This window comes from Diplodia corticola (assembly GCF_001883845.1).
Source record: "Diplodia corticola strain CBS 112549 chromosome Unknown scaffold98, whole genome shotgun sequence".
Lineage (NCBI taxonomy): Eukaryota > Fungi > Ascomycota > Dothideomycetes > Botryosphaeriales > Botryosphaeriaceae > Diplodia > Diplodia corticola.
The window spans coordinates 36,697-63,453 of record NW_017971577.1 but is presented as its reverse complement, the minus strand read 5'-3'; the positions used below and the strand labels follow the sequence as shown (position 1 = coordinate 63,453).

The window sequence follows — 26,757 nt, the reverse complement described above, 5'->3', positions numbered from 1 at the left end:
AGATGGAGTAAAGACTAAATGAGAGACTCTCCTGAATCGAATGATTTAGAATGGGACCATTTGGATGTATACGATTTAGACACAGAATGGATAGCGCGGTGGCTGGAAAGGATGGGTCACTACTTCACTGAAGTACAACACGGCTGAACAATCTACCCCAATGTATTTGAAGAGAATACTAGCATACGATGGTAAAGTTACTCATGTCAAGGTAAGTCAAGGTTATGCTGTGTCATCTATACGAATCGACAAATGTGCGTGGAGATTGCCCGAGTAAGAGCAAGAGAAGCGTCGTTTGCCACCTCTATCATCTCTTCATCGTCCGATTCCACAGAGTTCATCAGAACGGTGCGCACGGTGGAGAGCAGTACGCCGTATACAAACATCTCAGGGAGATGAGTATCTTCCGTGGAACCTGCTGCCTCAGACAGCTCCGCGCGGACCACCGCGGCCAGCGACGACCGAACATCTGGTGCGAGGTCTCTCATCAGGATGTTTATATCCCAATCTTCCCAGATTCTCCCTGAATCCAGTGCGTGGTGATCTGTCCTGACGAGTCTCTCTTCGATGTCGCAGATGGCGACGGTGGCCTTGGTCAGAGCCGCTGAAACCGATTCGGTGTCGACGAAGTCGCGGATCGAGTCCTTTCCGCAAGCCTTGGAGTGTTCTCTGATCCTTTCTTGCAGCTTCTCATAGGCCGACGTTGTTGTCATGTGTCGCTGATCCAGGCGACGGATCTCGTCGAGTAGATGCCTGTTCAGGAATGTAGTAACGTCGAATGGGAGCCTGAGCCGTGTGTCCTCTCCGTATGTCAATAAACAGCTCACACGGTATCGTTCCGCACGAATAGTACAAGGGATCGGTTGCTCGTTGGTGATATACGATTCCATTTTGGCGCAAAACGAAGACAGGAATGTAGAGATGAAGGAAATGAATGGCTTGACGAGCGAGCCGATGTTGATAAGTTGCAACGAAGGTGTTACGGAGATGGACGGTTGAAAGTCTCGAGTGGAGGTGGCGGTCTTTATAAAGTAGAAGACAAGGTGGTTGTTCGAGCTACAAGTGCATTGTTCTTGAGTGGGGGACGCTTTGATGTCGCGATGTCCATGCACCACATGACAGTGCCTTTACCAACTCGACCCCGGTGACTTCCGACTAGTAGGTGTTGGACACACTTTCTGCATCCTTTCTATCATGTTGAAGTATTATATCGGGTATTGGGAAAGCAGGAAAGGTATACATATAACCAAATTCATAGGGCCATTGCGCAATGATTATACTCTTGGAGGCTCCACCAGACATTATGGCTGTAGATGAGCCCATGATAGCTTCGAAATGATCTGGTGGATTGTAGTCCAGCTACAAGTTGGGAGTGTATTGATGACAGCAGGACGATGCGCAGAGGCGAAAGGAGATGGGCATCGGATATATACCTCTATTGCCTTTCCGTATGATTCCTAGCAAACCGCTTTATAACTAAGATTATGGACTCTAGATGCCGGCGTTTGTTGGCTTTATGATCATCTAGTAATTTATTTGCTGTCTTGATATGTCGTGAGGAACAAACGCCTTTTCTCTGGCACCTCTCCAAACCAAATTGCTTAGAAGAAACAATCACGTCTCTGCTGGTCACGGAGAGGAAAAAGAGGTTCCTATTTCTTTTTCCTAGAGCCGAAAAAGGGCAATTGAAAATATAGCAGCGATTTGCCTACTTTCGAATATGATGGGACAGCTTGGGCAAGAGGAGCATCGAATCTATGGGCACGATCGAGCGGTCTGCCATGGTACTAAGCGAGCTGTCACATTATGGTGTTGATTGATGCTAAGGTCCAAGCGCGGTACCTTCGCAGATGGAACGGAACGAGAGTTGTCAAGATTCATTGACGGCATGTGGAACCGATCAACCACATTGTTCAACAACTTCGTATCGAAAACCACTTCAACATTGCCATCGTGCAGCTGCATTGTCAATATACCATGCAGATCTCAATGAAATTATAAGTTCCTGCTGCGATCAAGCTTTCGAAATCTCCATCATATCGACTTCACAAGAATCACTTCGTCCAAATCTCAGAACACGGCTGGACCAGTTCTCACGATAACCACAATGGACAACGGCTCCAGTGCCGACTCGACCTGCTCGACAGGCTCCAGTATGCCGGACCGTGTGCGCTCCCTTGCCCTGGCCTCCGGCACACCAAAGGAGACCGATGAGCCGTACTATCCCAGCATCCGTCCCGTTCGCACTGTTTCGTCGAAGGCAAAGGTCGGTGAATACAAGAACCTTCTCAAAGAGGGCCGGCCTCGTGTTTGGGGCGGTAATCCCTGGACTAGGTGCCAAGCTCACGACACCGACCTGCAGCGCCTGCTTGTGTTCAAGTTTGTGGATGCCGCCCACGGCCTCCCGACGCACGTTCTGCTGATGCCTGATGATCAGATTGTCAAGGTCTGCGCGGCCCGGTACGACATGATGATGATGCTGTTCGATGATCTGGAGTGCTTTGACTGGCATGACTTTGTCAGCGAGGCCAAGGCGTATCTTGCCGAGATGGATGGGTCCGAGACCACATTTCGGATGCTGCGTATAGAGCTTGGCAAGCGCCTTGCTCGTCTTGCGAGGGATACGGACCACTTTGATATCTGGCAGAGGGACATGATTCGTCTTGACCATCTCTGCCAGCTGGTCATTGTTGACTGCTGTGATCCTGTTGCTGATCCACCTCGCCCGTCTCTCGTCCGTCGTCTGACGCGTAGACTCAAGCAGTGATGTTTGGCATCATCTTGGTGTGGCGCTCATCTGAAGGTGTCAAGTTTCCCTTTTACTCTGGTGATACGCCCTGATGAATGATGTCCCGTAGCCTCGACTATGTCAATAGAATGGTTTAAACAGAATAATTTTCCCCTGATGCAATGTGACTGCACAACCCATGTAAGAGAGAACGATCCATTATCAGTATTTATTAACCCATATTAGCAACTTCAGCTGCATCTCTGCATCTGATGTGATGATTCTTACTTTCCGAGGCCATTTCACGATTTGTTACCGTCCCGGATCTTCTACAACGGATGTCATGTTAGTACATAGTGAGACTCGGGGAACCAACTGTAACGATTCTTCCTCCAAAGACACTGCGCCACACGTTAAGGCTTTCCTGTCTTCGTGGAGGCTACGGACGCCTTGCAAAGTGTCGGATTGCATGATTCGTAGGAAGAAAGGCATCCGTAGCCTCCACGAAGACAGGGAAAAGGCATGAACGTAGACCTCAGCTCCAATAAAACTGACCGAGACAAAAGAGCTCTCAGACATCATTCCCTTCACCCCCATTGTTCGCCCCTCGATGGCAGTCTCAGAGCCGAGCTCTTTGTTTCAGTGAACCTCAAACAACGCCATTGTCCGCCCTCTTTGTCTCAAAAACAATGCACCATCCTCACCCATTCTCCCATAAGTAAACCCGCCATCGAGTCAGCTCCAACACCCCCAGCAGACATCAGATCAAACCCAAGCCCACATTCCCAAGCAAACAAGAAACCCAATCCCTACAGCCATCCATCCAACTAACCCAACCAAACCCAACCATGCCCCGCCACATCGCCATCAACTCCACCACGACGCTCGTCCCCCTCCTCCCCACGACACACGTGCGCATCCGCCCCCGCCTGCTCGACTGGTCCGTCTTCGTGCACGGCTGGGCCAACGGCGCGATCCCGTCGGCGTACTGGGTGCCGACGGAGCTGCAGATCGTGCACGACGGGCTGGCGCTGAAGCTCGAGGACAAGGCGGACAAGACGGTGCGGGTGACGTCGCTGGTGGGCTGGTTCGAGGAGCGCATCGCCGAGCTGCTGCTGGTGGCGTGGAGGGGGGACGAGGGGATGGTGCAAGGGGCGAGGGCGCGGTGGGTGAGGGATTTTGCGGAGGTTTGTGCGAGCGCGGTGGCGGTGGAGGTGCCCGGGGGGAGGGTGTGAATGGATCGGATTGGACGAGCTGGTGGTTGATAGGAGGGGGAGTGGTCCTGGTGGCTGGATGTTGGTGAGTATGCGTTAGCGCTTTTGTTTCTTCAATGGTCTTTACTTGTCTGATATTATGTCATATGCCGTACGTGAGGGATGGTGATTTGGTGTATAATGCTTCTGCTGAAGACTAGCAACGGAAGAACGTTGTGGTAGGAGTACAACGGTATGCTATAAGCCCAAGACCAAATCCAATTGTTGTTGGCGCTGTTGTTGTTGTCTCCGCCCCATCTCCCACCACACAAACGAAAGACTCCAAGCCCCCGTTGTCCCTCCTTTATGCCAAAATCCAGCCCAAGCCAATATACCCATCGGACAACAGCCCCCTCGGACAAGCTCTTCGTCGCTCAATCGCGCGCCTTACAGCAAGAGCAGGCCCTGCTCAAGCCTCCCTCACATGAATGACCCTCGCATCATGCCTGTAGTCTCCCAATCAGCAGCATCTCATCTCTCCCGACCACCAGCAAACAGGGTATGCAACTCACTCTCCCAATCCGACCGAATACACCGGCGGCGGATCCGTCAGCCCGGACTCGGCATTGTACGCCGGCGGGTCCCTCCTCGGCACCTGGTAGACAGCCGCACGCCCGCCACGAGCAAGCGCACCGCGCGGCACGCGGACGGCAGCCCTGTCGCCGTTCTGCGGGAAGACGGCGAGCTCGATGTTGACGCCGCCGGTCTGGCTGCCGACGACGGGGCGAGGGCGGTTGAAGGGGTCGTCGGGGTTGTGGCTGTCGGAGGTGGGGAAGCACTGGTTGAGTTTTTTGGCGACGTAGTGCTGTCGGTGGAGGGTTAGCTGGGCGTGTGTGGGTGGATTAAAGGGAAGGGGAGAGGGCCCGGGGGTGTGATGGGCGTACGATGATCAAGCCTGACATGATCATGCTGAGGATGATGATGGCCATGAACGCGATGTTTTCCATGGTGGGCCGATGCTGCTGGGTGTGAGCTGCTGGACGGGACCAACTTGTTTGGAGACGGAGCGTACAGGGGTGGTGGTGGCAGCGGCGGCGGCGCTGGATGCTGCGAGTGAGTCGGTGGAGGTCGATGGGGTGGAGAGAAAGAGTTGATCCGTCGATTATGAGCGGGAAGATAAGTGGGTGCTTTACGTGTGGCTGTGTTAAGGCAGGTGTAGGTAGCTGCGGAGCGCGGGAATATCTGGGCGGTCTTTGTCGCGAACCCGTACGTCATAGCCGGTGGAAGGCAAGCGGCACTACTACGCCACATATCCAAATATTCCGCAGACGAGATTGCACAGTCGATCATTGCAGCAATGCGCCAGAGAACTGAAGCTTCAAGCTTTATGCGACTCAGCAAGTCTCTCCGGGACTTCAGCTTCATGCTACGATATATTGGTTGCATGTAGTCAGACAAGGAAACACCTCAGGCTCATTCATGTCATAAGGGCAACCGAAATCATCGCAGGAAGCTGGATGAGATACGAAATCTCACGTGGCACCGTCCACTGGCAGGAAAGGGGGGATGGCCTGAGAAACCATCTGCCTTTGCTGAGGCGCCTGTAGGCTGTGATGTGGGCAGTAAACCCTACCGTAGCTAGAATGGGGATATGCTATGGACTTTGGGTTGGCATGGCTGCTCACTGTTGCGCTCGTAGGAGAATTTGAGCCTGGACCAACAGAGCCCACGGGCGCAGGATGAGGGCAGCGGTCACTACGCGCACAAAATCTTCTTCTTCCAAGTACTGTCGTCACGGTGAATGGGTCAGGCTCTTCTTTCTGCGGAGGAAGAGGAGCAGCAGCCTTAGGAAGAAGAAGAAGCGGATGCGAACGACAACGAAGAGCCTCGCAGCTCCAAGCGGAGGATGCCAACTGCCGGCGCCAGTCAAACCATTGCATCAACGACTCTCGCCAGATGCGCACTGCCTTTATTTCCATCCAGCACCAGCTCGAATGAGGGGCTGAAATGTGCCATCGCCAGCCAAAGCTTCGGAGCCAAGCTCTGCGATTGCGAACGCGGGATGGGGGCATGGCAGCGGTCGCAGATTTCAACACCAAGTCCACGGCCGACGAGACGCGCGACGCCGCCACGAACCTTTATAGCACCGCTGCTGCCCCGCGAGACCACCACGGTTGCGCGCAAAGGCATTGCCATCCGCAGCCACCAAGTCCTCACCTGCGTCGCCACCACCACCACTCTCTTCCTCAAGCGCCGGCGCCAGGCCAGCAACTCAACGAAAAGAAAAAAAAAGTGCGGGTTCGCATCAGCCCCAGACAGTGCAATAGAGGCGACACTGTGACCAGCGACATGAGCGGAGCTCAGCGGCCGCCAGCCCATTTCCAAAAACAAGATTAATCAAGAAAAATGCCCCCGTAAGGGCGTTTTAGAGATTAAACTAAAAAGAACAGCCACTTCAACTGATCTAAGCCAAAAGGCAAAGAGAGCTGAAGAAGAAGAAGAAGAAGAGACGGTGCCGGGGGGCCGGCGAGGTTTATAAGGGTGGACCCTAGGGAGCAGATCACCTGCCACTGCTCGCCTGTTGGCCGGGGGGCGGGCTACGCTAAACCAGATTCGGGTGAGTGATCTGGTCGGGGCAGGGCTGGACGCGTACCACAGTTGATGAGCGGGCTTTGCTCACTTGCGCGGATCAGCCTTGACGCGTTCCGCGTAGTGCCTGACTGCGCATCATCGCTGCGCGTGGATCGCGGTGCCGATGCAAACAGGTGGCGACTTGGCTGGAGAGTATTGCGCTTGGTTCGTGTACCTGGCTGCACTTTATCTCAGCTCTACACTCATTGAGAACCTGAGTCACACAGCTGGCGGCCTGGCTAGACGTCACAATTCGGATGGGCACGCGCCCGCTAGCGAAGATCTCATAGCGTCACAAATTCAACATGCTCAGAACAGAAACAGTCACCCATAGTAGTCCTTTACTGATCGTCTATTGTTCGTGTCCCACAAACTTGCTTATGCTTAGCAAACAACCTCACAGTCCCAACTGATCGACGGTCTGAATTCGCAAGCCAGGACAGCATCCGATCCTTTACAGGCTCGTCTCCTGCCTCTCAATCTCCTGATCCAATTCCTCCGCCCTTTCCATTGCTCGAGTGTATTCATCCGGTTCTCCAGAGTCACCAACAACCTCAACTTGAACCCAAGCCTCCAGTCCCCGTTCGTATACGGCCTTGTCGAGGAGCACCCGCACCTGCATTACTTCATTGAGGACCAGCATGTGATCGGGTCGATCTTCCTCGCTAGCCCACTCGACGCGAGCTTGGTACCGTTCTTGGCGGTTCTTGACGTACTCGATGTCGATAAACAAGCGACGGCGACATTGTGGGCAGCGATCCTCGAGACCGCGGCTGCTCCTCTGCGACATGATCCCCCTTAGTATACAGTGACTGTGGAACGGGTGACCGGCTGAACAGGCCAGGAACGTTCCATCGAATTCAGCTTGGAACCGATCGTTGCCTAGTGCATTGTATGGCCCTTCCTCTGACAGAGGAGTGAGGCAGATGGCGCACTCTTCGTCGGCATTGAAACGACCGGCAGTGGGGGCAGCGGACTGCGTGTACTGGATGAGATCGACAATTCTGCCAGTGCTTGAGGCCATGACGCTTGTGTTTGGATAGTCCAAGTGTATACAGTCGGTGCTGCTTCGTTGATGGTAAATGGGAAGATCGGTAGATTCCCTGGAAGAGCTGGGCGAAGCGGTGTTAGTGCTGGTCTTTCTAATAGTAAAGGGGACTGACCTTGCTTGCGTTATATAGAACGAAGAGTGAACAGTGTGGAAAGCCTGATAAAGCGCTGCCGGTGTTGCTTTTGCTGTGTGGAGAGAGGAACAGTAGGTCGTCCAAAAAGGCCGAGTGAAGCCCTTGATAAAAATCACCGCAGACAGTGACCGATGAACCGCGTCGCCTGCGCCCTTCACCCGCTGCGGTCAAACATTTAACACCCTCCAGCGGTCCCGCCCGCCTCTCCCCGTCATCCCATCGAACAACGCCGCCGCCCAGCTCCGCGCCGCCACCCCAACAAAACAACTCCACCACCACCACCACCACCGCTCCACCAGCTCCTCACAACCGCAATGCCTCTCCAAACCAAACGCTCGCCCCGCGCCTCAGCGCCCGACACCACCGGCCTTCGCCCGCGCTTCCCGATGCCCAACTCCTCCACCGAAGACTTCGACAACCCGCCCCGCCAGCCCGTCCCGCCGAAGATCGCCGCCCGCATCAACAGCTCGTCAGGCACGACGCGCGCGCGGCCGCTCTCGACGATGCCGCAGCTCGTGCACGCGCACCCCGGCCCGCTGAAGCGCGACGACGCGCCGCTGCGCGTGCGGACCAAGGCGCGGCTGACGCGGATGGCGCACAAGGTGAAGAAGCTGGTGCTGGGGCGCAAGCGGGCGGGCTGCCCGAGCGCGGAGGAGGCGCAGTGCGCGTGTGTGTTGTATGCGCCGGATGGGTGGAGGTGGTGCGCGTATGACGAGCATGTCGCTGAGGCGTTGAGTGGGAAGGGAGGGAGGGGGTATGTGGATCTGACTGATTTGTTTTGGATTGGGGTGCTGACGGTTTGTAGATGAGGCGCCTTGCTGTGCATGGCGATGGTCGATGATATGCGGGCGGAGGGAGGAAGATGGGGTTTCCCTTGGGTGGGGATATACGGCGATGATAGTGTGCCATGCGGCTTGGGGCACAGGATGGGGATGGAAAAGCTTTAAAAAAGCCCGAGAGAGACGGTCAGCAGCTGCGGCAGTTTGCGCGATGGTTGATTGCTGATATATGATGCCCTGCTGTTTGGGGAGAGCGTTATTTGTGGATTTCAGCTGGGAAATCTGCATTGGGGCCGCAAATCTTGCTGGGTGTGGGCTACTCTTTTCATTATCGAGAATTCACCTGTTTTCCAGAAGACTAAGCTTCCATGTCCCCACCTGTGATGGGCGGTCAAAAGATTGATGATATTGGTGCACGGCCACGACAAAAGAGCGGGGAAGACTGGAACGCCAACACGAAGGATTCCCCGCACAGGCAGTTCGATCAGCGCCGGTGCAACAGTGGCGCAAACGTTAATTCGACGGCTGGAATGTACAAACGATTTGCTCGCTTGATAAATGGGGCACTTTGTAGTTGGAAAACTCGGTCTAGCCATACTTAAAACAACAGTGACAAACACACCATAGAAATCAGTGTATATGAGAGACGGAAGCCGCTCATGAGCAATCTTTCAAGCGGTGTCGTTTACAAGGAATATCTGTGCTAAATATTCGCTAGATTCCTTCGTATTCGCCTTATATCCCAGTCTCCAGTGCGTTGCATATCCCATAGCTTCTATACCCCAAATTCTCATGGGCTGTCGGGGATCGCATAGGCCGTCCGCTATCTCCGCACGTCTAGCGCCTAAGAGGGCGCCCAGTCACATCCCTTCTCCCTCTCGGCCCTCCAAAACCCCTGCGTGACCCTCTCTCCAATCCCTGACCACGACTTCTACAAGCACAATCAAAAATCAGTCAGCGCACAATACTACCACCTCAATCCAACCATTCTAAACCCAGCCAAAATGTCAGTCTGCGACATCCGCCATTATCACTTGATAGAAGTAACAAACAATGTCGAGCGTAAGTCGTACACCCCCCTTCCCCCCAAATACCCCACCAAAAACCGTTCCGCACGTTACACTGACCCCCACTCTCACAGAACTCATCGAGCGCATCTTCCCGGATGACGATTTCACGTGCGCCATCGAACACCACCGCAATATGAACAACGATAAGTACACATGCGTTGCAGTCGTCTCTAGCGCGGGTGTAAGGCACGAGATCCTGAGCGACGAGTTGGATTCGGACATAGATGCGATGCTGGACATAAGGCGCAGGCTCAAGCTGGCGGAGGAGGCGGTCAGACACAATCCAAGAGCCAATCGTGTGGAAGTTGCGCGGAAGGGATGAGTGGGTGGAGCTGACGGAAAGCCTCTTACGAAGAGTCAGGATTGTAGCACAGACAGATGGAAGTCTTCTTGGGCCATTATCACTTTACCTCGCTGTTCCTGGAGAGAAGAAATTAGTCTCGGCCTCGCTAATGGATTCTCATGGGAACTACAATTGATTTGCTCTACACTTGTGCATGTGTCCGCCTACAATGTCCTACAGCCGGCGCGTCTTTGACAGGGCGTTGCTGCTCCTCTTTCGCTCTCGACACAATGATGCTACGATTTACATACTGGACAATGAGCTCGCTAGCCTTTCGGTATCCACTGGGGCTCTCCGTCCCCACCATGCGCAACTGCAAGCAGCACGCTGCCACTCACGCCGTGACGGGATGATTCCTCGACTGAGGCTGGCCCGCTTGGGTCTCGTTTGCGGCTACATTCTGTCCTTTCGTTGCTGATGAAGCGTTTCCCGACACACTGCCGTCTTGCTGATCTTATAGCTCACGAATGTATGAGCAGCCCACGGACCATAATCATCCACTCCCACCAGGTAGTCCATGATCTCAGAGCCGCCAGGATGACAATTTCGGGCAGTTCGTGGAGACATCTCTGTGTGAGGCCCAAGTAGACAATAGTGACGTGGTATGGCTTGCCGAAGTGTAGATATGAGCAACGTTGTGAAATGGCATGGGAACTTCGCTTGAACCAAATCACTTTAGAAGGAAAGCAGTGTTCACAAGGTAACACAGACATTCAAACCTGAAAGTCAAACTGAAAACAATGCTCCAAGGCGGCCTTCCAACAGTTGAAGATAAGAGCTGAACAAAGAAGCTTGATTCGCGGGACGTTGGGCAGAATAGCGCCATTGATTGATTTGTGACAGGTGTCATCACCCCGTTGCCATCTCCCAAGACGCCCGTGATTGAGAGGCGCGGCGGCAGCAGCAGCAGCAACAGCAGCAAGCAGCGGCTCAATTCCAAACCTGACCATATCGCATCGAAGCCACCTCTTTCCATGATTGCCATGAGGAGAGAACCAAACTTCGAACTGAGAGGCGTAGCTGTATCGCATCGTCCGTATCGTCATCCAGACGTCCTCCAAGCTGCGTCTCCACGAAGAGTACGACCGCGCCGACCGAGACGTGCAAGTAAACAGCCCATGCTTCCGCCCTCAGTGCATCGGCAGCTCCCTCGGGCAGCTCCTCGTCCAGGACGACCATCGGCACCCCTCTGCTATCCGCACAGCCCGAGTATCCCTCCCAGCACCCACGCAGACGCATCCTGCGGGAGGACATCGTGGCAGGTAGACTGTGCCAGATGCTGGCCTCCGCGGCCAGAGCGCGGGTCGGCACAGGTGATTGTGCCCCGATTGTCCGACCGACAAGAGCTCGAGATGATACTCCACCACATCTCCGTATTCGCCTTAATCTTGCGCCAGGTCGCCTTCGCCCTCTCGCTGCCGAGCGTACGCTTGCTGCCTACGGTCGGAGCCTCAGTCAGTATATACACAAGCAGAAACTGAGAAGAATGCGGCTTACTGTCGAAGTTGTTGGCCTGCAGCGAGTCTGCCAGGAGGTAGGACTGCGGCGGTGTTGCTGCTGCTGCTCTGCTGGCAGAGCCGGCAAAAGGCTCTTGGTCGATATCGTCGCACACTCTTCTATCTCCGGGCTTGTGGTTGCGCGTCGTACTTGACGGTGTATTCGAGGTCATGATCGTTACTCACCCCAGTGTCGGGGAAGTTGTCCTCGAGCTCGATGGCTCTAGGTACTTTGGATCGCACCACTGAGTCGTTCATGACAGATGGGCAGTCGGACCATCCCCTGTGCTGGCATCAGCATAGAGCTTCTCCACCCTGGCTCTTACATCAAGCAAGGCCTTTAGAACTGTACCGCAAGCCTCGCTAGACTCAACCGCGATCCTGGACCACTTTATCGTGTGTGTACAACTTAGCAGTTGCACGGCGACTCGGCCAGTCGCGCCTGATGCGTATGCCGATGTTGCGGATGGCGGAAGAGACGCCGATGACCTCGATCAAGCTATGGCACGAGGTCGTGTCTCCAGTGTAAGCACTGACGTCCGCACTCCCTTCACAGGAGAAGTGATTGTAATGGTTACCATACGTGCAGCGAGGCGGCGGAAGGCCGGCTGCTGCTAGCGGGCGTGGCGTTTCCGGGTGAGAATGGGCAGCAAGACTTGTGCAGGCGGGCCCGAGTTGCGCGCAGTGTGGACAACAGAGGGATAGGGTCGACTCGGCGTGAGAATACAGGCAGATGCGGAGGCGGACGCTAAGAAGCGGCCTTATTTCGTCGGGATAGGCATGGGATGCTTCATTGTTACTTGGATGTGGCGTGGTGAGATCTAGCATGGTGCTTACCAGAGAGTGAAGACTGAGGCTGGAGGTTAGCATTCGGGACGCGCGGCGAACCTTGGGTCATGGGCTCTTGGTGGCAGTGTCTTCACCGTGGATGAGGCAGGAGCCGGACCGCTTGCTTCCCTTTACGTCGATGGGCGGCAGGCAGGATTATCTGATGGCAGACTCGATTGAAAATCAGTCATTCGCTATTTCTCAATGCTAGTGATTAGCGGCAGCTGCTAGCGCAGGAACTCAGCTGGAAAAGAGGTCCGGGCCTCCGAAATGGCCCTGAGATGCCTCCTGAAATTCACTCGCGGTGATGATCTCCCGGCGCATATATCGAGGCCAAACTGCCCGATACAGATTCACATTCACTCCCATGTGACGGCACCGGGTGATTTTCGCGCCGACGATGGTTGCCTGGGCAGCCGGGAGTCACATGCGCACCTGCCAATGCCCGGTTTCTAAACTTATAAAAGCCCGCCCTTCCCCCCGAATCCTCCTTTTTCTCTTCTTCTTCAACAGAACATTTACTACACAATTTTTGGAAAAGAGGAGCCCGCATTGCACTGCGCGGCGCTCCTCGCACAACTTCTTTTCGTTTAGCAGCTTGCCATGCGCAGGCTCTGGAGGAAGAGCTTACTTTTTTGCCGAAATCTTGCGAGGGTGAGAGCCATCTTCAGCTCCCACTCTTATCGCAAGCGGGAACGACGGGTAGCGCGAGCTTAGATTAAGATCTCTAGACAGCGGCGAGTGACTTTACGAGAAGTAGCAGATCACGGCACGAAATTGTGACACGCGCTGGCGGAAGCCCGCAATCTCATTCCTCTTGTTGGACCACCTCATCGCGACTAGATAGCGATTCTGAGCAGTCAAGTCTTTGGCCGGTCCTGCCTGCTTTTCGAGCGCTATGTCCACGATAAGCATCGTCTGTCACGGTAATGCTGGCGGCGTAGACCGTCTTCCAAACGCGGAGGAGTACGGGTCAGACCAGCCGCCAGAGCTCCTCAAAATCTTTGTACACATTGGCGGAAGTGAGGCCGCTAAGTTCCTTCAGCTCGAGTGTGGCGAGGATAGGCCTCTGTCGCCGATCCCGCTGGACGACTTCGCGCTTGTCATCTGCCTCACTGTAGTATATCTCACGTACACGCTTTGGTCTGACCGCTCATCTCATATTCCTCTCGTCTGCCTGAACAAGTAAGGGCTCAGTCTTTGTGACCTAGCAGGCGGGCAGCCAGCCAGGCGGGTAGGCAGACATGCGCGTACGTATATTCCGACCGTGAGCAAACTCCGCGGGAAATCCACTGCGCGCTGGCCCCGTCACTTGTTGAGAAGTGTCGCAACTTGTATCGTGAGCTCATCTGAGTCTTGAACTAAAGCGTTGTACGGTCGTATGAAGGTCCAGACACGGTGGAGGGCCTGTTGCGGATGCCTGATTAGCAACATCTGCAGCAATGCAATACTGGTCGGAGTAGATAGACATACCACCTGGCGCTCACCGCCGTTCCTCGACAGAGTCCCCGCGGTCGGGGATTCTGCGCGGCTGACCGTTCGATGATCTGCGCCGCCCGGTTTCTATCCGCGTCTCCTCGCGACTCGCCACACTGCGACACCCACCCAACATCCACACCCCGCGCGAGACTGCCACGATGCCGCCCCAACGCGACGGCTCTGCCCCTCTGCGCTCTATCAACGACATTGTCATGTGTACGTTGCGACGCGTCGCATTCTCCCTCTTCCCACCTCACTGCGCGCTAGCTGACCACGCCCACGACCACGCCAGCGTTCGCCTACGCGCTGTGGCCCGCCGCAAGCCGCATCCGCATTCGCCATTACACGGGTGGCGGTAAGCGCTGGTGCTCCATGGGCGTCGACTTCGAGCATTATCCCCGCAGCAACATCTACTGGTCGGCACCCGCGGTTCCGTTTGCGACTGGGCCAGGCACAGACGCATACGAGCAGCTCTTCCTGAAGATGATCAAGGCGTACAGCAAGGCCAAAGAAGAGCTGGACCAGGGCTTCGTCGGCTCTCTCGGCGCGCGGTGCGCGATTCATCTGATGTCGCAGCACAGTGATGAGGACGAGGACAACAAGGAGAACGAGGACGAGAGCGAGCACAAGAGCCAGAGTGAGGCTGAGAACGAGGCCGCCGGAGCTGCCATCTAGGTGGACTAAGGTCATGGTGAGCTCCGCCATGCCAGGAAACCATTTGCTGAGGCTGACACGATTGATAATACATAGATGACGGGCCAGAAAACGGAAGACCCAGGCTGGCTGAGAGTCACATAACAAATTGAAAGGGACTGGGATGGCACACTAGATGGCCAACACGACATTGCTTCGAGAAGATAGAAACAACGTCATTGCCCTCCCAATTGGCATGTACCCCGAGCTATGACCCCATGGGCGACTGCCTCTGCGTCGACGCCGGCGGCGTATTAGGCCTAGTTCCTTTACTTGACGACTGCGGCGGCAAGTACGCTACTGCTTCATCTTCCCCTCCCACCCTCCCACTCCATGGACACAACGTCTCCTCCACCTACAACGCCCCACTATCCCCGCCGACTCCGCGATGTCTCAGCCTGCCATCGAGCCTACGATACCTCAGCCCGGCGGCGATGCCAACGTATCCCCACCCGTTGTCAGCCAAGATGAAGACCCACTGCTCATCGCCCGCCATATTCACCGTACTGCCCACCGCCCTCAGCCATGTCCCCCCTCCCCATCCCCCCTTCCTCTCTCCTTCTGTCTCCACGTTTGTCTCAATAGCTACTGAGTACTGCGTCGAGTCTTTCACTAACATCACGCTCACAGTCCTTGCTCGCAGCTGCTGGCCCTCGCTAGCTCAGTTCTTTGCAATTGATCACCTCATTGGAGTCAACAACAGCGCTCACATCGTCTTCCTCGTTGTTCGCCAAGCCAAACCAGAGCAGCCACAGGCACAGCCCCAATTGCAAGACCAGCATGCAATGCCTACTTCCGAAGCAAGCACGGTACCAGCCGTCGTGCTACCAACGAGCAATCCTGCGGTCGCCTCTGCTCTGAACAACGACACAGACATCACTCCATCTTTCCGTCCACTGCCATTCCCAGAGCAGAGAATGGTCTGGGTGCAGACGTCCGTATGGACAACCTTCAACGACGCCCTCAGGGAGCTCCGAGAAACTTTGATGCGCATGATTCACGTACGGGATTGGATTGACAGCGTCGATGTCGCAATGTCTGACCAGGCGAGTAAAGCTCTTCCCCTAGCGGGAGGTTTTCGGGGCAAGATTATGTTTCGCTAACGATGAGCGGGTGCCGAGTAGCAGGAACCGGTGTTCAACTTCCAGCATAGGCCCATGAGCCTGGAGAATCACGAGGGCTCGGAGGCCCAACCCGCGGTCGATGGCAAGGAGGAGGGAAGCGATGCTGAACAAGTCGCGAAAAGCAAGCGTGCCCGTTGCGATAGCTCTGACGAAGTTCAGAGCATGACATTCGAAGACAAGAAGCACAAGAACAAGTGAGGAATTGGAGGGCTTGGTGTCGGCATTCCATGCATAGCTATGATTGTCTGTGAGAAGGGATGAATTTGGCCCCTTTGTTTGATCAAAGCTCGTTGCTTGTGGCCTCTATTTCGACATGGATTTCGTTTCTGATGGACCAATTCGGGGTATCAAGTACGTATCTACATAGCACTTCCCTTCAGGACTGGAGGTTCATCGACAGAAGGAAAATTGAAAGATTGTTCATGGATTTCGGGAAAAGAACTATCGGATCAGTGCCTCTGCCTTTGTTCGGATGCATTGTCTCATGAGCTTGAATGTGTGGCAATTACAGCGGGAGCCTTGGAGTCCCTTCGCTTTTTGATTTCTACATTCTCCTTACCTGTGGAACAGCTCAGCAAACACATCATCATTAAAAGAGATATGGTAGACCTTCCGCAAGCACCCACTCACCTTCCGACGTCCTCATCGAGCCTTCTTATGGAAGAGGATTCGGAAAATATGGATTTCGACATCGACAGGGCTAGATTCCTTGCGGCTTTGCTCGTTGTCCAGTGAGCCGTCCAGTCTCGCCGCAGTGTATTGGATCTATCAACGTGCTTTAAAAGCCGCAGCTCGTATTCCGCAACCATATATCCCAGAGAACCCCTTCGGCAACTGCTCGCAATAACCACACCCCATCGATTTGAAGTTTTCGTGGCCCTGGAACTGGCGTACGTTTGGCTTGTGGTCCTGTGTAAGGACCCCGAGCAGGAAGGTGATGCTCCGCTGGTGCTCACTGTGGGTATCAAGCTGGCGAAAGATGTTAGCTCGGCACGATGGCACGATATGGCGGATTGGTCTTTCTGTACCGGTTTCTCATTAAACTCGTTGCTGGTGCAGCAGGTTTGATGAGAGTCATCTCTGCTGGTTACGATCCTTTTCCCCGAATCGTTCTTGGCATGTTGATCTGGATGAACAATTGGGATACATGCACAACGATGTTGGAGGACTGACGGGAAACGGAGATTGACGCTGAGAGCACTTGCAGTGTTACTCGACAGGTAAACACACCCACCGCCTTCTTCCTTGCCACGGGCCAGCTCGCGTAGTTTACATTCACTTCCTAGGGCATCGCTCTTATGAACCCTCTTCGACCGCCCAGCTTCTTTCTACCATCTACAACTTCGAACAAGACTCCGACAGCCTCGAAAACCCAAGAACCACCGAGACTGCTCTCTAGCCCGACATGCCGCCCGCAGACCCTAACGGCCACGGCGACACGTCCATGCAGCCCGTCCAGGATGCCACCAACACCGGCTTAGAGCCACACCGCCCCTTAGGCCCTGGATTGGACACTTCACCTCTGGCGTCTGCTCTCGTTCATCTGCCCATCACTCGCTACGACCCGGATGTGATGGCCGAGTTCATCGTCGAAGTAGGTGCTGGAATGTAAGTACTTCCAATCCTACCAGTTCCTCCTCTTTTAGTTCCCTCTCTCCTACCCCTGACCCCTACTATCAAGCACGCCACGCACTAACACAATCTCAGCTTCAACCCACACTTTTCGCCGTATCCAGACGCCCGCATCCGCTTCAAAGAGTGGCTCTCTCGCGTCCTGGACAAAACGGACTCAGACATCCAGAGCATCTTCCTCGCTCTATCCTACTACCTGAACATGATCTCGACCGCCTTCGCGGCGCCGGAAGTCCCACCGACCACGGCCACGAACGCCGCCACAGCCAACACTGGTCTTACCACCAACAACGCCGATGACATGGCTGCCGACCCCTACACTGCCAGTGGCGATCACGGCGTCCGCATGATGCGCACTGCCTCTGCGCCTGACATTCTCCAAACGATGGCCAATACCATTTCCACTCCAGTCCTTGATGAAGCTGCCAGCAGTCTTCCCGAGTATTACAGCAACCAGTTCTACAGCGACGAGCTCTATGAGGACGAGCTCTACGAGGACGAGTTCTACAGCAACGAACACGCAAACTACAACAACGAGCTCCACGGCAACGAGCTTGCGAACTACAACAACGAGGTCTATAGCAACTCGGTCTACAGCGACGAGCTCGCCAACGACAACAATGAGCATACGATCAACAACGAGCATGCGATCAACAACGAGCTCCCCATCACCAACAACGAGCCCACCGCCAACCCGAACCCCGAACGCGCCCTCATCCCCCTCAACAACCGCAACTCGCCCAGCTTCAACGTCTCCGGACCCCCCACCTGCACCTCCATCACGATCTCCTTCCCGCCCCTAACCCCGTACCCGCACCCGCACCGGCCCGCCTCGCCTCAGCCCACCACCGCCGACATCGACATGACCACCCCCGACACCAGCCCCCTCCCGCCCCACCGCCACGCCGACCTCCTCCTCTGCACCGCGCTGATGCTCGCGCAAAAAGTCGTCGACGACGAGCCCTTCGCGTGCGGCGCGTGGGGCCGCATCGCCGGCTTCGCGCCGTGGCGGCTGACGGCGTGCGAGGCCGGGTTCCTCGCGCAGATCGAGCACCGCGCGCTGCGCGCGCGCTGGCAGTGGGGCATGGCGTGGTGGGCGCGCAAGTGGCGCCGCTGGATGACGGAGAGGTGCGCGAGGATGGAGGTGGTGGCGAGGGCGGCGGGGGAGGCGGCGATGGTGGCGAGGGGGTGGAGGGCTGGGATGGAGGGGGGTGCGGCTGCTGCTGCTGCTGGTGCTGGTGCTGGTGCTGCTGCTGGTGCTGCGGGGGAGGGGGGTGCTGCTGGTGGGGCTTGAGCCTTGATGGAGGGACCTGGGGGGTTTGGTTGGTTGCACATTGGCTGGAGGGGGTTGGGGTTTACGGTGGGGTTGGTGGTTGATTGGGGAGTGGTTTGTATGGGCGGGGAAGGCTATGTGGGGATGATGGGTTGGTGGGCGTTTGGTTGTGCTTTGCTGGACACGTACACGAGGGTTCAGCAGCGGAGGAGGGGATATGGATTGACCTGGGACGATTGATGGAGGTCCTTTATGGAAAATAGCAAAATCCTATCTCATTCCGTGACCATCAGAATTTCTCCGCGCGCTGTCTGGCTGTGGTCATACAACAACAATCACCCTTTTGTGCCCATCCCCCACTCCTCCTCCCTTCATTCACCTCAGACCCACGCGAAGACTGTATTCTCGAATTGCTGGTTCTCCCCCAGCATCCACATGAGCGGAAAGTAGACCTGGAGTAATGAAATTACGAAGCAGTTCCTCCAAGTCTAACACGTGCCTCCTGAGCAACTGAAGCTCCATACGGAGCTCCTCATCTCTTTCCTCGAGCTCCTTGTTCCTCCGCTCCATCTCGTTGTTTCTGCGCTGCAGCGCCCAGTTCTTCCGCTCAAGAGCCGAAAGTAGACCTGGAGTAACGATTCTGCGGTGCAGGTATGCCAGGTGGGAAATAGACCTGGAGGAACGAGTTTGTCGTCTAAGCCCCAGTAGGGGCGACCAGGTGCGCCTCGTCGATCCATTCGGTAGTTTTCAGTTCGACGTAATTGTGGTGCTTTGCGCCGTCGAGCAAGAACTCCGCTGAAGGCCGGCACGGCATTGTTTGAAGAAGTCAGTGCAGTCTGCACTAACAATGCAGAGTGCACTGCCAGTGCAGACTGCACTGACCCAAGCCGAAGGCCGCAGGAGCAAAAGTAGACCTGGAGTAATGACTTTGTGGTCCGGAAACCACAAGGCGAATAGACCTGGAGGAAATATCTTGTGACCTCTTTGAGGTCATGCGCTCATAAGAGCGTCGGGGTCCTCGCTATGCGCGAGGATGTTCTTTCTTTAGATAAACTGTGGTCAAAGTAACCGCTGGACAAAGCCGTGTAAGCGGCTTTCAGACCGGCGAAGGGTCCAGCCCCAAGAACTGGGGCAGCCGGGAGGGCGCAGCCCCAGTACCGGGCTGGTCTTCTGTGACCACCCATCCGGAGAGCTGTCGGTCCCACCGGAACCACAGAGTGTGTATGGTCTCTTCTTCCACAGTCCTTCGTCGGATTATTGCCCAGGGGCAGGCGGACTCCGAGTCAGGCGGGAGCGAGGCCAGGCCGCGTTCTGGCTGGCCGAGCGGAAGCAGCGGGGAAATCGATCGGGGCGAAGCCTTCTTCTGATCCTCCAATTCCTGGAAGCACTTCTCCTTACTTGTGTCTTGTCTTTCAAGCTCCAGCTACGCGCTGTAGATGATCTTCGGAAGACCGTAGTCATAGTATAGGACCTATCAGGGAGCTACAGTTGCGTCAGCATGAGTGCGTCAAGCTATTTCGAGAGCAGAACTTACAAGGCCCCTCTCGCGTCTTCGGGATGCCGGTAAGAGTTTTGTGCGTCCGATGGAGTCTCCGAGTACCTTGGCAGCGAACACTTGCATGAAGCCTCTGGAAGTCTTGCAGACAGGTGTTGTGGTGGCTTGGACTGAGTTGTTGTATGGACCTCTATGGGCAGCGTAATGTTTTTGGTCCGTCATATGCCCGAGTAGTGAAGATTGGAGTGGCCGGGCAAGGCAGCTTGTTGGACGACACTTTTGGCCCAAACTTTAGTGTGGGGGATACCGCGCTTCGCTCACTTGCGCGTGGTGTCGGAGTATCGTAGAAGTCTCGGGCGCAGGTATAGTTCGTGATGACCGGTGACGCGACTGAGTTTGTCGGGGCGATTCTGCTTTCTTGTCAGTACAACGATATAAGCGCTAGCTATCGGTGTCATTAATCTTACCTTGGCTGTCGGTACCATGAGGTGAGCGCTGGCTGTAGGTGCAGCCCATGGCCGGAGGGAGGGTTGGCTGCCGGCGAAGCCGGTTGCATCACCTCCAAGGAGCGTACACCACTGACCTAGGCCAATGGCGATAAGAGCGAGAGAAGAAGGCTGTCAAGCGATGCGGTGAGCGACGCAGTGCGTTGGCAGAGTGGGTGAGATAGCATAAGCTGGATGAGGTGGAGTATGAGGTAGGTGTTCGGAGCAGACCGACCAAAGACGGCAGAACCTCGTGGATCCTCGTAGACCCCATCAGACGAGCGAAACCAACAGCGAGGCAGTCGGGCAAGCGCACAGATGCGGCTTCCGTCTTCGGAATTGGAGGATCAGGCCGCTGTTCGAAGCAGACCAACCAAAGCAAAATGTCGTAGACCATCTCGGACCCTCCCAGGTGAATGCAGCAATCATTCGGGCGGTCATGAGACTTGTGGACGGAAGGTAAGCTCAATCAGATAGCCATGCAAGAATGGAAAGAGCGACTAAGCAGTCATGCGAAATATGCCAGGCAGTCGTGTAGAAGAATCGGCGCGCCTTGTTTTTTCCAAGGATCCACGAGGTTACACTGTATCCGATCAGCTAGCTTGCAGAGTCAGGCCATCGAGCGTGGTGCAGCAGAGGATCCTCCTGCATGAAGCGCTCATTCGTAGATGAATGTTATGACAGGTAAAACTGAGCTTCCTCTATGTACGATTCGTACCGTCTCTCTCCATGTTTTTCTAGAGACTAACTGAAACGTCTAGGGACGCTTTCTACTCGAGGTGTGCGCGAGAACCCGTGATACTGCGGCGAGTGTTGTGGGGGGGCTTCCCGTTGGCGTAATGCCGGCCCGTGTGTGAGTGTGCCCTCCCAGAGCACCAGCAGCTTCGCCAATCGTTTCCTCTCCAGATCGCTGCCCTACATCCTCGATCTCTTCAGCCACCCTCCAACCTCCACCACCTTGAACATCCTATTTGCTTCCCTGGGAACCAGTAACCCATTCAATGCAACATGCACGGATTGACGAGGATATGCGACTGCACCGGCACGGCCTCCTCGTTCGTGAGTCATCAACCAACTACTGCGCACGCTCTCGCCTCCATACGACCTCCGTTCAGTCCAGCTACGGTAGCAGGCCCAGCATCACTGCGTTCCGTACCATCAGCGGCACTGCCTCCATCGCATCACCAACACTCTGTCACGCGCGTCAGACGCGCGTCATGACCGCTGGACATACTACAGTTGCGCGACAACAGATTTGGTTGGCGTAGGGGTTAAGCTAGGCATCATATTACCAATCGATTGGGTCACCATAGGCGTAGGTACTGACAAGGGTCTCTTGCGTCCTCCGGCTAAACATTACCCACAGCCCGCCTGAACCCTCCCTCTTTTCCTCTACTACAATCATTACAACTGCTGTCAGCTCAACCACTACCGCCGCCGCTCCCCATCTGCCTCCATCAGCAGCAGCGGCTACGGAATATCGACCGCGATCAGCCTGCTGGTGCGCCGCTCTGTCCCAGCCTCGAGCGAGACATCCCTTTCCCTAGGAAACATGTTGAGCTGCAACAAAACTTTCGGGTACAAGCAAGTCTGAGCTATACTACATGCGTGCTAGTCATGAACGTGGTAGGTACATTCGGACACATTCGAGCTGTCTGGGTTAGTGATGAGTAAGTCCAGGCGGCATAGAATGCCACCTCTTCGAGGCCCTACCTAAACTGACTTTGATATTCTTTTAGTGTAAGCGCATTCCGGGCTCACACTACCGTAGCTCGAGTCAGTTCGCATCTTCTGCTTCTTCCATGCAACAGCAGCGATGCTCGGTCTTCACACGAGATGGACAAATACAGGGCATATCCTAAATGGCCGTGGTGCGAGGAATCTGGCTGCAGCCATTGGAAGTTCGGACACTTGAATGCTCTCTACGAGCATACAATGGGTCATCATGGGATCAGCCGGTCCTTCAAGCCTGTCCTGAACATCACCGGGAACATATCGCCCTCTGAACCTACTCGTAGGGTATCCATGCCTGGTAGGTCATATTGGTGTCGGCCCGTGGTTTCCTTTTCCATAAGTTCATGCTTGTCTTTAACAGTTACCGGTGTGTCACACGCTGAACCTTGACCGCAGATGTCAATCGTTGCGATAACACCACGAGAACAACAGTGTGGCTTGCTGCCTGAGTGTCATTGCGATCAACAACAATAAGGAGCACCGCAATACACTTGTTAATCACTATCTGACAATTCAGACTACTTTGTTCGACTGGGCTGTGGGTGACGAGTGGTGGGTGGTTATTACGGGATCAATTTTGGAGAGTGAGTATTGTGTAGTTGATACCTACAACCTCAGAGCCGTATGATCTCCCTGCATTATGCGTATCTTCCAGACTAACTTTGATTGGATCAGGTTCCTCTTCTCGCTGCTCTTGGCGGCTTCTTCGCACCTACTCTACTCCTCACGCCTCCTTTCCTCTGGCTCTCCAGGTCGATCTACATTCCTCTTCTGCGCCGCCCAATTAAGCTCACACTTCAGCTTCACACCCAGCATCTCCTCCAGAAACGGAGTATCCACTCCCATACTCGCCGCCATATTATTCGTCTCCACCAACTTCGCCTCCCTCTTCCTCTTATCGCTGACCCACTCCGGATCCTCCGACTCGTTCATCCGCTTCGCCATCTCATCCCTCCCCAACCTCTGGAACGCGCTCCCCAACCCATCCGACACCTTCTTCTTCACGCGCCCATCCACATACCTCGACATCTGCGCCCTGACATGCCCCGCAGGCGCCTTTTCCGCCCCCGCCCTCACCATCGCCATCTCGGTCCTCCTCACCTCCTCCTCCTCCACCTGCATCATCTCGTTGCGCTCCCTCATCATCTCCACCGCACGACCGCCGTCCTCCACCGCCACCGGCCCCGTCCTTCCCCGCCGCCGTTCCCTGTCCTTTCGCTGCGCCTCCTTCTGTTCCGACTCGGCCACCAGACTGCGATACCGCTCCAGCGTCACGGGCCCGTGGACAGGCGGCGGCGGCGGCGGCGGCGGCGGCTGCCGTTGTTGTTGTCTGTCGCGCATCTGGGTGGCGGAGAGGCGGGGCGGGGGCATGCTCATGATGTTGTCGGCTATCTCGTGGCGGATGAGATGGGCCGGCGGGCGTAAGGAGAAATGGAAACTCGGCGGACGAGGCGGTGATGCGGCTGACGTAGGTGATGTGCGAGGCGGTGTTGGGGGCGTAGGGGGCGTGGGGCTCTATTTCGTGAGTGCCGCCGGTGTGGCAAGAGAGGATGTTGCGAGGGATGTTGGGGAAATGCAAAGGGTTGTTGTCGTTGGTGTGGTTGTTATCGTTATTGTTATCGTCGTTATTATGCTCGTTGTCGTTTTCGTTGTCGTTTTCGTTGTTGGTGGTGCTGTGGGTGGTAGATGTCGGATAGACGTGGTTGAAATAGTGCAACTTGATGGTTGCTGACACTGCCTATAGAAGTCTAGCGAATCGAGAGGCACAATGGCTTCAGCTACGAGGTATTTATTTACGGGGAGATCGACTTGTACATACGCTGTCACTACGAAAAATTTGCCATGGTTCACGGCGGCTCAGTGGCTCAGTCAAAAGTCTCATATGGTCCAACTTTGGAATGGGTGGACCCTTGACAATAGACCGAGCCTTAACAATGGGTGGACCCGTAACAATGGGTAGACCCTGAGAAACTATGCCATGCCGGTACCCGGTTTCACCACTACCAGGTCGTCGGTAGCGTCCCAGCCGGCATGCTCTCCCGAATTAGTTCCTTCTCGCTATCTTAAAGAGCGTGAAAAACGTTAGTACAGCAATGCGGCTATTAGTTGAATTTCTGTGCTCAATCTATTTTCAAGGAGACTGTAAGGAAAAATGACCCGAATTTCTCTCGGCTGATATCGAGAACTAATCCGATGCGGCCTTTGGGCTATAGTCCCTCAAAATAAATACTAAAGCTCCTTCCGGCTCCATAAAATCACTCATGCCCCAGACCCAAGCCAAGTTTTCTCTTCCGATTGGCTGATTCGAAGAGAATACTTGGCTTGATTCTTAGAGCCTTACCGAAACCTTCGGTTCGCCTTATATAATAAATGCATGTAAAGCTTATACGCTCTTAGATATAAGCTTACCGAGTGTATAGTGCAGTGCGCTCAAATTAGATACACATTTTCCACGTTATGTGCTCGAGCGTCCCATAATTCGAGGCTTAGCCAGGTGGAAAGTGGTATATATTAATGCTTACTCAACATCGAAAGTTTGTCTTGCAGCCTTTACGATAACTATAAAATTTCTTTATAACTAGAGGACCTGTCTTTATTCGAGAAGCTTTAGATTTTTATTCGGTATCTACGAAAGCTTTAAATGCTTAAAGACTCTTCTAGAGCCGCTGCGGCCATTCTCCCCAGAATTTAACAGGTCAAAACAGGAGTGTATGAGGAATAATAAGATGTTGACCAATGTATAGCTTACGGCTTAAAGGAAAGGAAATTGCTCTAAGTTTAATATGGCGAGACCCCAGTTCTAATAGATAAAGGCCTTTCCAGGCTATGAACTGAAAGATCACTTTTCTCGCTTTCCACTAATATCCATCACTGAATAAACGGAGCCTGTCCCTAGAAGTTATGTCATAGACCGTGAAGCTTTTCTCAATTTCTCCCAGACAGGATTGATGTGCAACTGTAGAACGCTATATATAACTATAATAAACGTTCGATGCATGACTGTTCGCTGAAGCAGGCCACTCCACAAGCTACACATGCTTTCCTGTCGTTTTCTTGTAGAGATATGAAGGTTAATAGCAGCGTCTCGCTTCTCCAATTCATAGGATCTATAGATCTTTCGATGCAAGGTTACTATAAGGCATGGCTTGAGTTACCTCGGGCTTCTACATATTGTTCACCACTCCCAAGGAGACTGGCAGTGGAGTAAAAACCGACCCTTAACGCAGTACCCCTCCACGGAGCCCACAAACTTCCCAGCTATACCTTGGCGTTGCTATACTCTGCCCGAACAGCTCAGCGGCGCAGCAAGCACCAAGTTCCAATCTCCCCTCCCTTCCACCACGCGTACCAACCAGCCCGCGAGCGCCAAACACAAAAACCGCAACCACGAGTACCCAAACCGACCCCATCACCACCACCACCGCCCAAATCGTCACCGCACCCATGGTCATCCGCCGCAACCGCGTCGACCCACCCTCGCCCTCGCTCCCGCCTCGACCGCACCCGCCCAGCACGATATCCACCGCGAGAAACGGTCCTATGCCCCCACCGTCATGGCCGACGAGCGGCTACGTCCCCGCGCTCTCCCGCCAGTGCCCTCCGACACCAGCACCGCCAGCCAGCGCGCCGCGCTCGGGTATGCATCGGAGATCACAAAATATATGCGGGTGCGGCTAGCGGTGCCGTGCAGAGTCTGTGTTGGGGCGGGGCGGGGCGGGGCGGAGACGGCGGCTGGGATGCGGTGGAGCGCTTCGTCGGGCAGTGGGACAGGGCTGCGGCGTCGGCTGCGGCGTCGGCTGCGGTATGAGAGGTATGTGTATGCGTATGCGTATGCGTATGCAGATGGGGACTTGGGTGGGGGGGAGGACGTGGGTGCGGGTGTGACCAGCATGGGGATGAGGAGTAACGTCTATAGCATGCGGTGAGCTTTAATCCGTCTCTATTGACGGCAGGATTGGCATGATACCGCGGGACAAGGCGATTTCTGGTTGAGGTTGGAGCTGGAAACAGGTTCTTGGTGAGGTGGAAGCGCGGATCGGGCCGGTCTATTGGGCCCAATTGCGCGCAGTCTTTAACGTCGTTTAATCTCACTACAACTGGCGCTTCTGTTTCATATTTGGCTGTCCATTTCAGCTTTTGCCCATATGCTTCGAAATATATACCGGAAACCCCAGCGCAACTTCCAAGCTGAAACGCGGTGTCAGTCCGTACTGGCGTAGCGCTAACGACGCTTTCGTAGACAAGAACTGAGATTCCAGGACAGCCATACCCATATTGAGACGCCCCAATCTGGACATCTTGCCCACGATCACTGCGAAAGAGCGCACTCACCATGAAATGGCGTAGCGCAAGCTTCGCTTGTTGATGCTATATGTGTTAGTGTTGAAAATTAGAAGTGAAAGTGAAGCGGGCGTGCCATCACCCGTGACCCGCCAGACACTTCATTGTAACTCTACGCCCGCTCTTATATCTACCTGACAGCTTAGATCTTCTTTCTTTCTCTTTCTCTCCCAGCCTTTCCACACACTGACGATACCGCCATCACCACCAACGCCACCACCACAACCACAACCACAACCACAACCACCC

At 54.8% G+C, this 26,757-nt stretch overlaps 12 protein-coding genes across 12 annotated transcripts; 7 read left to right on the top strand and 5 right to left on the bottom strand.

The window, feature by feature from the left end:
• Positions 1–236: 236 nt before the first annotated feature.
• BKCO1_9800019 (uncharacterized protein) lies at positions 237–713 on the bottom strand (the record flags this gene model as incomplete). The annotated part of the gene is made up of 1 exon (XM_020280066.1): positions 237–713. The coding sequence occupies one exon, from the start codon at positions 711–713 to the stop codon at positions 237–239; it is 477 nt and encodes a 158-aa protein (XP_020125265.1).
• A 1,394-nt stretch (positions 714–2,107) lies between these two features.
• Positions 2,108–2,767, top strand: BKCO1_9800018 (uncharacterized protein; the record flags this gene model as incomplete). Its single annotated transcript, XM_020280065.1, has 1 exon — positions 2,108–2,767. One exon carries the CDS (start codon positions 2,108–2,110, stop codon positions 2,765–2,767), a length of 660 nt encoding a protein of 219 aa, XP_020125266.1.
• Positions 2,768–3,576: 809 nt separating this feature from the next.
• BKCO1_9800017 (uncharacterized protein) lies at positions 3,577–3,963 on the top strand (the record flags this gene model as incomplete). Its single annotated transcript, XM_020280064.1, has 1 exon — positions 3,577–3,963. One exon carries the CDS (start codon positions 3,577–3,579, stop codon positions 3,961–3,963), a length of 387 nt encoding a protein of 128 aa, XP_020125269.1.
• Positions 3,964–4,390: 427 nt separating this feature from the next.
• On the bottom strand, positions 4,391–4,928 carry BKCO1_9800016 (uncharacterized protein; the record flags this gene model as incomplete). The annotated part of the gene is made up of 3 exons (XM_020280063.1): positions 4,391–4,427; positions 4,494–4,786; positions 4,866–4,928. 3 exons carry the CDS (start codon positions 4,926–4,928, stop codon positions 4,391–4,393), a joined length of 393 nt encoding a protein of 130 aa, XP_020125256.1.
• A 2,078-nt stretch (positions 4,929–7,006) lies between these two features.
• Positions 7,007–7,576, bottom strand: BKCO1_9800015 (ring finger protein 32; the record flags this gene model as incomplete). The annotated part of the gene is made up of 1 exon (XM_020280062.1): positions 7,007–7,576. One exon carries the CDS (start codon positions 7,574–7,576, stop codon positions 7,007–7,009), a length of 570 nt encoding a protein of 189 aa, XP_020125267.1.
• A 474-nt stretch (positions 7,577–8,050) lies between these two features.
• Positions 8,051–8,545, top strand: BKCO1_9800014 (basic proline-rich protein; the record flags this gene model as incomplete). Its single annotated transcript, XM_020280061.1, has 1 exon — positions 8,051–8,545. The coding sequence occupies one exon, from the start codon at positions 8,051–8,053 to the stop codon at positions 8,543–8,545; it is 495 nt and encodes a 164-aa protein (XP_020125268.1).
• A 974-nt stretch (positions 8,546–9,519) lies between these two features.
• BKCO1_9800013 (uncharacterized protein) lies at positions 9,520–9,907 on the top strand (the record flags this gene model as incomplete). The annotated part of the gene is made up of 2 exons (XM_020280060.1): positions 9,520–9,577; positions 9,657–9,907. The coding sequence occupies 2 exons, from the start codon at positions 9,520–9,522 to the stop codon at positions 9,905–9,907; spliced, it is 309 nt and encodes a 102-aa protein (XP_020125272.1).
• Positions 9,908–10,858: 951 nt separating this feature from the next.
• BKCO1_9800012 (uncharacterized protein) lies at positions 10,859–11,597 on the bottom strand (the record flags this gene model as incomplete). The annotated part of the gene is made up of 3 exons (XM_020280059.1): positions 10,859–11,117; positions 11,158–11,365; positions 11,426–11,597. The coding sequence occupies 3 exons, from the start codon at positions 11,595–11,597 to the stop codon at positions 10,859–10,861; spliced, it is 639 nt and encodes a 212-aa protein (XP_020125271.1).
• A 2,292-nt stretch (positions 11,598–13,889) lies between these two features.
• Positions 13,890–14,406, top strand: BKCO1_9800011 (uncharacterized protein; the record flags this gene model as incomplete). The annotated part of the gene is made up of 2 exons (XM_020280058.1): positions 13,890–13,947; positions 14,024–14,406. The coding sequence occupies 2 exons, from the start codon at positions 13,890–13,892 to the stop codon at positions 14,404–14,406; spliced, it is 441 nt and encodes a 146-aa protein (XP_020125257.1).
• Positions 14,407–14,812: 406 nt separating this feature from the next.
• On the top strand, positions 14,813–15,746 carry BKCO1_9800010 (uncharacterized protein; the record flags this gene model as incomplete). The annotated part of the gene is made up of 3 exons (XM_020280057.1): positions 14,813–14,951; positions 15,055–15,425; positions 15,549–15,746. The coding sequence occupies 3 exons, from the start codon at positions 14,813–14,815 to the stop codon at positions 15,744–15,746; spliced, it is 708 nt and encodes a 235-aa protein (XP_020125270.1).
• A 1,207-nt stretch (positions 15,747–16,953) lies between these two features.
• On the top strand, positions 16,954–18,474 carry BKCO1_980009 (uncharacterized protein; the record flags this gene model as incomplete). Its single annotated transcript, XM_020280074.1, has 2 exons — positions 16,954–17,156; positions 17,256–18,474. The coding sequence occupies 2 exons, from the start codon at positions 16,954–16,956 to the stop codon at positions 18,472–18,474; spliced, it is 1,422 nt and encodes a 473-aa protein (XP_020125263.1).
• A 4,410-nt stretch (positions 18,475–22,884) lies between these two features.
• BKCO1_980008 (uncharacterized protein) lies at positions 22,885–24,049 on the bottom strand (the record flags this gene model as incomplete). The annotated part of the gene is made up of 3 exons (XM_020280073.1): positions 22,885–23,130; positions 23,189–23,905; positions 23,987–24,049. The coding sequence occupies 3 exons, from the start codon at positions 24,047–24,049 to the stop codon at positions 22,885–22,887; spliced, it is 1,026 nt and encodes a 341-aa protein (XP_020125264.1).
• Between the last annotated feature and the right edge of the window lie 2,708 nt (positions 24,050–26,757).